This window comes from Sesamum indicum, linkage group LG13 (genome assembly GCF_026168435.1).
Source record: "Sesamum indicum cultivar Baizhima isolate 11 linkage group LG13, ASM2616843v1, whole genome shotgun sequence".
Taxonomy (NCBI): domain Eukaryota; kingdom Viridiplantae; phylum Streptophyta; class Magnoliopsida; order Lamiales; family Pedaliaceae; genus Sesamum; species Sesamum indicum.
In genome coordinates, this window is record NC_142669.1 from 11642623 (window position 1) to 11651428 (window position 8806).

The window sequence follows — 8806 nt, forward strand, 5'->3', positions numbered from 1 at the left end:
ACATCACAAGATGACAAAGACGATATGACATGATTGTGCAAAGACCATCCATTTCCAACAGAAGAGATACAGAACGAGGGTATTAAGAATGTTACAACAACATAACACGTCATTTCGTGTCACCATCTACTGATAGATGTGTGGAAAAGGAATACCAACTTGGAGATGCACCTATGTTGCAAATTGTGGAATGTTATATAATATCACATACTTATATTAAATACTTTTTTTTTTTACATTAAAAATTCATTATTTTCCTATATTCTTCAGACAGAAGAGGTAAATACCCTTGAAGCACTTTGTTAATCTACGTCACTAGATATTGAGGGTACCGCTAATTGCTGGACCGACTCGCACATGGAATACAAATTATCAAGAAAGCCCTAAGACATCAGACACAATAAATTGCAACATCATCCGATAATATTCCCATCACATCCTATAGGCAAAGTCTAACCGAATGTTTATTGGTTCAATTGAGCGTGGTGATGTTGAGGTGGATATAGCTCATTTTTCTACAGTATATACGCCTCAAGATTACTACGTGCCTCAATTGTCTCAAGATTACTATGTGCTTCAACTGCCATAAGATGATTGATTTCAATCTGCTTCACATATGCCAAGCTATGCAAAAGCTTATTCTTCACATGTAGATCTTGACCTTGGCCTTGGCATTAATCAACTAGATGCACCAAAATATAACATTTCACCAATTCTATTTTCATCATTTAGTGCATATCGTGATAATGTGGAGTCCAGTTTTGTAATATCATCAAGTCGGTTGCACATTAATTTTAGTGGTGATGATAATGATGAACAAAATGAGTCAATACAAAATGTGGGCGAGGAAATAAGAAGATCTAGACGTCACGCCACATACGCAATTGTGGAACGGGTGGATATTTTTAATATTTTGTATTTTTATTGTAATATTTGTAACAAATTGGTTCTAATTATAATGTTTAAATTTATAATTAATAATTTTAATATAATATATACTAACTTAAAAAAATCGAGGCGTGGACAACATCCACGACTTGAGGCCGTGCACAGCAACCACGAGGTCAATTGTGGATGCTATACATGACTCTACCTTTATTTTAAAAAAAACAAGTCGAGTCGTGGATGCCCTTTATTTTTAAAAAAAATTATTTTTTATGTTGTGTCGTGGATGTCAACCACGACTGGACATAAATTTGTTAACATATTTATAAAAATGTTATTTTTATAATTTTTTTATAATAAAAAAATAATTAAGCCATGATCAAAGTTTCTTCATTCTCTCCAGAATCCAAACTTTCTTCCCTTCTCTATTGAAGAGTGATCATGTATACACATATTCGAACTTGAAAATCATTGTTGGTTCTTGGTCAAGATTGGTTGCAAATATGCATCGCCGAACAAAAGTGAAGGGTGGAATTTGTGGCCCACTCAATAAATAACCAGGCCCACTCAATAAATAACCAGGCCCACTCAAAACTTTCTCAACATATGAGTTTTGGGTCATTCCCAACATCATTTTAGATCTATCCATAAATATCTTGGTCTAAAGGATGTAGGAAGCCTCACCCAAATTTTCACAGAGAATTGAATAGATAACCATGCTTTAGTGTCTCCTAACATCTTAGTATCATTTTCATTAAGTAAGATGTTGTCCACGTAAAGCACAAGGAATGGAACAGAACTCCCACTAACCTTCTTGTATATACAAGGCAAAAGTCATTCTTGATGAAATCATAACCCCGTATAACTTCATCAAAACATATGCTCCGCTTCAGGAGGCTTGTTTCAAGCCATAGATGATCTTTCGAGATGGCAGACCATATGCTCTTCTCCTACTATGTGAAACCCTCCGGCTGATCAATATAGATCTCTTCCTCAACAAAACTGTTAAAGAAGGTTGTTTTCACGTCCATCTTCATATATCATAGTCATATCGTGATGATATGGCAAGCATAATTCAAATGGAATTAGCCATGGCCACAAGCAAAAAGGTTTCCTCAAAGTCGACCCCTGGTCGCTGAGTGTATCCTTTTGGTACAAGCTTGGCCTTGAAGGCTGTCACCTCCCCATTAGCCTCATTTTTACATCTATAGATCCATTTGCACCTTTAGGTCGGTCCACCAACGTTCAAACTTGATTCGAACTCATGGAGTCCATTTTGAATCTCATGGCTTCAAGTCACTATTCTGAGTCGGTCTAAGACATCGCTTCTCCGTATATCTTTAGATTATAATCCAACCGACATGTCATGCATAGAAAACCATACCTTTCGGGAGGATGAGGTGCTCTAGCCTCTAGCTGACCTACGGAGGAGTGGAACATTATTAGTAGGAACATCAGGCACAGACGATGTACCTACATTCGACTAAGGTGCCTCACTTGATTCCTCAAGGAGCAACTCATTGTATCTGATATTCGTTGGAAAACCTCCTTTTAAGAATACTGCAGTCTTTGAGACAAACACCTTTTACTCATAGGGGTCATAAAAGTAGTATCTTGTAGTTCCTTTGGGATAACTGATGAATCTGTACAAATTAAATCTCAAATTCAGTTTGTCCCCTACTAGTCTCTTGATGTATGTACACTACCCTAAACTCTCAAGTATTTGTAGGATGCACACTTGTCGTGCCATATCTGATTTGGTATCTGGGTCACTGCTTTAGATGATACTATGTTAAGTAAACTCGCCAATGTCTCAAGTGTATAACCCCTAGAAAGACATAGAGAGTTCAGTAAAACTCCTCATGGACCGAACTATGTCCAATAGGGCCTGACTCCTCCTCTCAGACACGTCGTTCAACTAAGGCGTCCTGAGAGGTCTCCACTGAGAGACTATGCTGTTTTCTTTAGATAATCTAAAACTCACCACTTAAATACTCGCCACCTAAGTCTAATCGAAGGGTTTTAATTTTGCAACTAGTTTGATTTTCAACTTCAAGTCTGAATTTTTTTTAACGTCACAAAAGCCTCAGACTTGTATCTCATCAGGTAAACATAACCATACCGCGAGTAAAAGTTATGAAGTACGAGAACCCCACTCTGGCTGATAGACGTTTGAATTCAAATTTAGAGGCTGATAGACGTTTGAATGGATAAAATCCAACAAACCATTAGCAAGCGTGCTTTGTCCAACAAAGGGCTTCTTGGTCATTTTTCCTTTCAGACAGGATTCCGCAGGCTGATAGGTTGTCCAAATTATTTATTTCTAAACTCTTTGAATCCACCAACTTTCTTATCCTATTTTCAGAGATGTGTCCTAGCCTTACATGTCAAATCTATGCATTTCCAAGATTGTCTAATTTTTGTTTTGAGCAGTCACAATCTAATTAGACCTTTGCAAAATATAAAGACCGTTATTTAATTTACACAATAGATGAAACAATTCAAAAGTAGAACAACACAAACAAAAAGTGGAATGCAAGCTACCGATTCCCGACTGCAACACTTTATTCGAATACGTATAAAAAATATAATACGAAGTTCCGAAGGACAACCCCGTCCCAATACTCAATAACCATACCAGTGTTTGAACTTTGAAGTTTAGATGGAGTAATTTTTATAGCGCACTGTATGTATGCTATATATATAGGCAAGATGTAACATCTATGTTATAGTTTGAAATGTACCAAAGTTGGAACTGTGAGGCATGTGAAATGCAATGTACAGACAGCATGCGATGCAAAGCACATAGGTAGAAAAGGTTAAAAACTCAATACTGCCACACTGACTAGCATCAGTAAAAATATTGCAACTACTATCAATGCAATGTTAAATCAAAAAATTTGTAATTGTACGATATTGCAGTGTATAGTCACTACATTTGATATACATTTCAACACTCATCTGCAAGAAATCCTCAATTATTATCCTATCTACAGTGCGCCAAAACAGTATAATACAACACAACAAAATCAATTTTTAAAAATATGTAAAAAAAAATGCAAGGCAGAAATAAGTGCTAATTTTTCTCAATCACCATTATATTGTTGAGCAATATGTAGGAATCCATAGAATTACTTGATAATTCAAAACAAGGTCATAAATTTGAAGAATGAAAAACATTCACCAATAAACAAAATCCAGCGACTGACCGATTTGAAAGGGGCGCGTGCGGCACGTTCCTAACGGCAACTTGCGATGACAAACGACGGAGACACGACCTTCACTCGTAAATGCAACAGACGTTCTCTTCTCACGGACTGAACCTCCAAATCAATGACAACAACTAACAACGACTGGCAACAGATTTGAGGCCTCAAGCACGGCAGACGACAACGACGATGTTGACACCGGTGGCGGCGGCAACGCGAACGACAGAGAAGAGGGCGCAATAGTTGCTACAATTTAATATAAAAAAAGAGAGAGGAAACAAGAAAAGAGAAGAAAAAGAACATTTCGATCGAAGAACAGAGAAGGAAAGAAGAAAAAAAGAGAAGAAAAGGCGAAAAGAAGAAAGAGAAGAAGAAAGAAGGAGAAGAAAAGAAGAAAAAAGAGAAGAAAAATATTTAAAAAAAAAACCTGCTGCAAAATATTTTGTTTGGGCTCAAAACCTAAGCAAAATACATACAGACCTAATCAACATGTAGAAAATACTAAATGAAATATGGATTTAGTTTTGGCCCATCTCACATATGGGCCAAAACACAAATCCAGACATAGGAATAATGTCGTCTTTATATTCATAGCATGTGCACATTAAATGGGTAGGAGATGAAAATTCAATTTATAACAAAAAATTCAATTCGTTTGCGACTGAGAAACTAAAGGTACATTATGCATCTCATGTTTTATAACTCATATACAACTGCTGGGCATTAAAGTAGTCGTGCTTTACAAGGGGAGGAGTGGAAAGCAAAATTCGTTGACATATCTCACGGGCAATAAGCTTTGCATGGCTTCTAATGCCAAAAACTCTCAACAAAAATTGAGTTCAGAAGATGATCTCAGAACTATATAACATCATCAGTAGCAGCATAATCTCTGATATAATCATTCCATATCTCAGTAGCAATAGCATCTCGAATTTGGGAAGCATGTTCTAACTCTTGTGTTCCGATAGGCATGTCCAAAACTTGTGTTTCAGCAGGTCCCAGTGGTTGTTCAATCTCTAAAGGAGGCATTGGGTCTTCTGCTTGTAACAAAAGTTCTTGTTCGTACATTTTAAAGATCAAGTCATCGGGCTTCTCAGAACGGATGTAATTGTGTAGGGCACAGGCTGCAACGACGAGCTTCACTTGTGTTGCCAAAGGATAAGAAGGAGCCGACATGAGAATAGGAAAACGTTCCTTCAAGGCAGCAAAAGTGCGATCTGCGACGTTGTGCAAAATTGAATGACGCTGATTGAAGAGCTCTCTAGCATCTTGTGGGTGGAAGCCACCACCAAATTCAAGTTGTTGAATATAAGATACTCCAGGATATGGAGCAATGAATCCAGGAATATTTGCATATTTTGGATCCACGAGATAGTATTTACCTGAAACAACAAACAAGTATTTGAATAAATAACCAGAAATCGTTTTAGGAACTTGGATGACATGTGAATCATGTAAGTGAACTTTTGATCCAAGTAGCGGGTTATCAGCTTTGAAGAAGTTCTACAAATACAGTAAACATGCTCTTGAAAGAAAAGTTAATACTTGCACTTCATTTTCAGAGTTTATATGAACCCATGATCCATTAACTTTCATTCTGAAAATGAACATACCATCAGGTACTTCAAGTTTGCGATGCCTAGTCAGAGCTGAATTTAGAACTCGCATATCTGGTGCGGAGCCTTCCCAACCAGCAAGAACATAATGAAATTTCATGTCGAATGAGCATGCTGCCAAAACATTTTGCGAAAGAAAACCATTCTTATTTCGGAAAGGCCCTTGTTCATCCACACCGACTGTCACTGGGAAATGTATGCTATCAACTGCTCCAACACAATTCTTATTGAAAATCATAGCGTATAAGCAATGATGTGTTTCAGAAAACAGATTCATAGATTTTGAAGTTCTATCATTGCCTTACCAGAAAATAAGGGTAAAATCTTGGATCTTCTCGAATTTCAGGCGGGACATCAGATTTTGGAGGCTGGAAGAAATCTAATGAAACAGTCATAATTGCACTGAGAACATTGTTGAAATGACGGCTGATGGTTTCACCTGAGTATCTAAATAGCTCCTGAACTGCTCGAGTTCGTAGATTATGTCCAACTATAAACATAAATATTGCTAATTGCTCCTCAATCTTGATTCGATTTGTGTGTCGTAGTAGGCCTTTCGTATGTAGCATATCACATAATTTATAAAATACATGTTTATCCATCCGAAAGTTCTCCAAGCAACTCTCATTTGGTCCTTTGAGAACATCATCTACAAATTTTGTACCCTTAAATTCTGAAGGGCGAGCTAGCTCCTTTGGTGTAGAACCTTCAATGTTTCCATCTTTTTCATCTTCAGAACTCTCCATTGCACAAAAACTCCCTGCATTCCCATTTTCTTTTTTGTGTAAAAGAAATATAACAAACAATAAAAATGCAGGGCGTGTTGTGTTTAATTCTCAATCTCCGGCAGCATGGCCACTATATGGAAATGAACATCATTGATAAGCCACGACTTAAAGCTGCCAAAACTTAAAAAATGTGAAAGAATGCCTGATCTCATTCTTTGAATTATTTAACAAATGTTTATTGTCTGATTGACAGGAAAACCCCTATTAACAGCTGATATTGCATAACTAACAGAGATTTATATACAGTGTTCATCACAATGCAGAGTAAAGCACTGATTTCAACTAATATTCAGGTTTGGGAGGTTCCTCCAAAGTGAATTCCTCATTAATAAAGCTATTCTCAAATCACACTTGCTGATGATGACACCTAAAGGTAGAATCAGCACCAGAAACAGCTCTCTCCAGTTTCTAATATCCGCAACTACTCTTCATGGCCATCACCAACTCCCAGATTATGTATAAGGAGAACTAAGTCCAGAAACTTGAACTCAACTAATATCCAAAATAATTTGACAAGCAATCAAAATTTCACCAGTAAAACCATGTCTTCCATCCGCCTTCATGCCCTATGCTCAAATATTATGTCCTTCACAGAACCAAATTGGTCCATGGAAACTCCACTCACGAGCATCAACAGAGTAAATTAGAGCAATAAGAAACAATAGTGCCACATCTTTAAAATTTAAACTGGATTACATAAACATGACCTGGGGCAGTTGAGAACGATGACCAAGTATCATTTTTTCATGCTACCATTATTATGACAACAATTAACAAGCTATCTTGATTCAAATCAATAATTCCTTTTCATAAGTCACTCTACACCTCTACATAATATGCTCTTTAAGACTATTCACTCTGCACCTCTACATAATATGCCATTTAAGACTATTCACTCTGCACCTCTACATAATATGCTCTTTAAGACTATTCACTCTGCAGCTCTACATAATATGCTCTTTAAGACTACACTAGCCCTTACAACAAACTAAGTTATTGAATTTCAACATAAGGTTAACATAACAGTTCTGCCCCATTTTGAATCCTCTTTTTTGCAGAAAACAAAAATCAAGTTTAAACATATATACCTCCCAAAATTAAGAAACAAATTACAGAAAAATGCAATGGGATAGAATGAAGGTAATAAGCTGAGAACATTACAAGATATAATCCAACTTATGACCCGTACATTCAGGAAAAATTGGAAGAACTATTTCCACATATGTGAAATTAATCAAGGAAATACGTGGAATATAACTAGGAATCCCGTACCTGCGAATGAAATCTGCGGAAATTCTTCTAAATAAATTATCAACAATTTTGATTGCTCATTCCCCCAGCGGAAGTAATTTGAATAGCAATCCTTAAGATCTTAAGTCACTGTTAACCAAACTCAGCTCCAGATCCGCTTGCTTTATAATTACCCTCCTGAAAACTTTAACACAAATCATTATCGTAGAAAAATTTAACTCGGTTTGAAGAAAGCATTGGATTAGTAGGAATTTTAACTTAGAAAATAAATTACCTGAGCTGTAGTTCAGTAGTTTTCTCCTTCACCGTCGACTCTCTCACTCTATATATATAATTGCGGAAAAGTGCAGGCGGTCCTCGTTGCAAATGATCAAATTAACCTTATGAAAAAATAAATAGTAAAATAAAAAATTTGATGTATATGAAATTTATTAGGAGTCTAATTTTATTTTCGTCCAAAATTGGGTGAAAAAGTAAAAGTATAAGACCCCTCAAAAAAAGATGAAGTTTTTATTTTATTTACTCTATTACACATATATATAATTTCTTTCTAATTCTTTTCTCCTTCCTATTGATAACGCCGTACATAACTGCTAAAGAAAATATAACAAAATTGTTAAAAAGCTACTGTATCGAAGTCAACGATCAGGTAAACAATCTTGTTAGTAATTTTTATTTATTTAAACTAAATAGTTTAGAATAAATGAAAAATACCCATTTTGATAAATATTTTTATTAAGAAACAATATTTTTATTCTTATTTGATAAATATTTTTATCGATAAAAGTTTTAAATTTTTTATATACTAAGATTATACTAGTATAACATTAATTTATTTTTTGTTTTAATACAAAATGAAGAGAAAGGTTATTCAGTAAATTATAAAAATTAATCTTTTTTTCTCAATTTGTTTTTCTCGTACCAAAACAAAGGAAAGTATTTTAGATTTGCACATTTTCCAATCATACCAAATAATTTGAAGGAAACTATTATTCATCTCCTCCTCCTCCCCCTTGCTCTTCCCTTTTTCTTCCACTTGAACCAAATAAACCTTTAG

At 35.6% G+C, this 8806-nt stretch overlaps 1 protein-coding gene across 4 annotated transcripts; it reads right to left on the reverse strand.

Moving 5' to 3' along the window:
• Positions 1 to 4707: 4707 nt before the first annotated feature.
• Positions 4708 to 8110, reverse strand: LOC105176829 (nuclease). Of its 4 annotated transcripts, none has more exons than XM_011099751.3 (5): positions 8024 to 8110; positions 7771 to 7933; positions 6016 to 6470; positions 5708 to 5933; positions 4708 to 5476 (listed from the first exon to the last, which is right to left on the reverse strand). In XM_011099751.3, the coding sequence occupies exons 3-5, from the start codon at positions 6454 to 6456 to the stop codon at positions 4953 to 4955; spliced, it is 1191 nt and encodes a 396-aa protein (XP_011098053.1). In that variant the 5' UTR covers positions 6457 to 6470; positions 7771 to 7933; positions 8024 to 8110; the 3' UTR covers positions 4708 to 4952. The 4 variants fall into 4 exon arrangements, with proteins under 4 accessions (XP_011098053.1, XP_011098050.1, XP_088733082.1 ...); XM_011099748.3 differs by having other exon boundaries at positions 7771 to 7926; positions 8024 to 8106; XM_088876956.1 differs by lacking the exon at positions 8024 to 8110 and having other exon boundaries at positions 7771 to 7995.
• Positions 8111 to 8806: the final 696 nt, after the last annotated feature.

Bases quoted from the DNA above. Each gene is read 5' to 3' on its own strand.
- LOC105176829 (XM_011099751.3), bottom strand. From the start codon at position 6,456: ATGGAGAGTTCTGAAGATGAAAAAGATGGAAACATTGAAGGTTCTACA. The intron at 5,934-6,015 runs GTAAGGCAATGA...ATTTTCAATAAG, and splicing joins GATTTTACCCTTATTTTCTG to AATTGTGTTGGAGCAGTTGA. The intron at 5,477-5,707 runs GTATGTTCATTT...TTGTTGTTTCAG, and splicing joins CAAACTTGAAGTACCTGATG to GTAAATACTATCTCGTGGAT.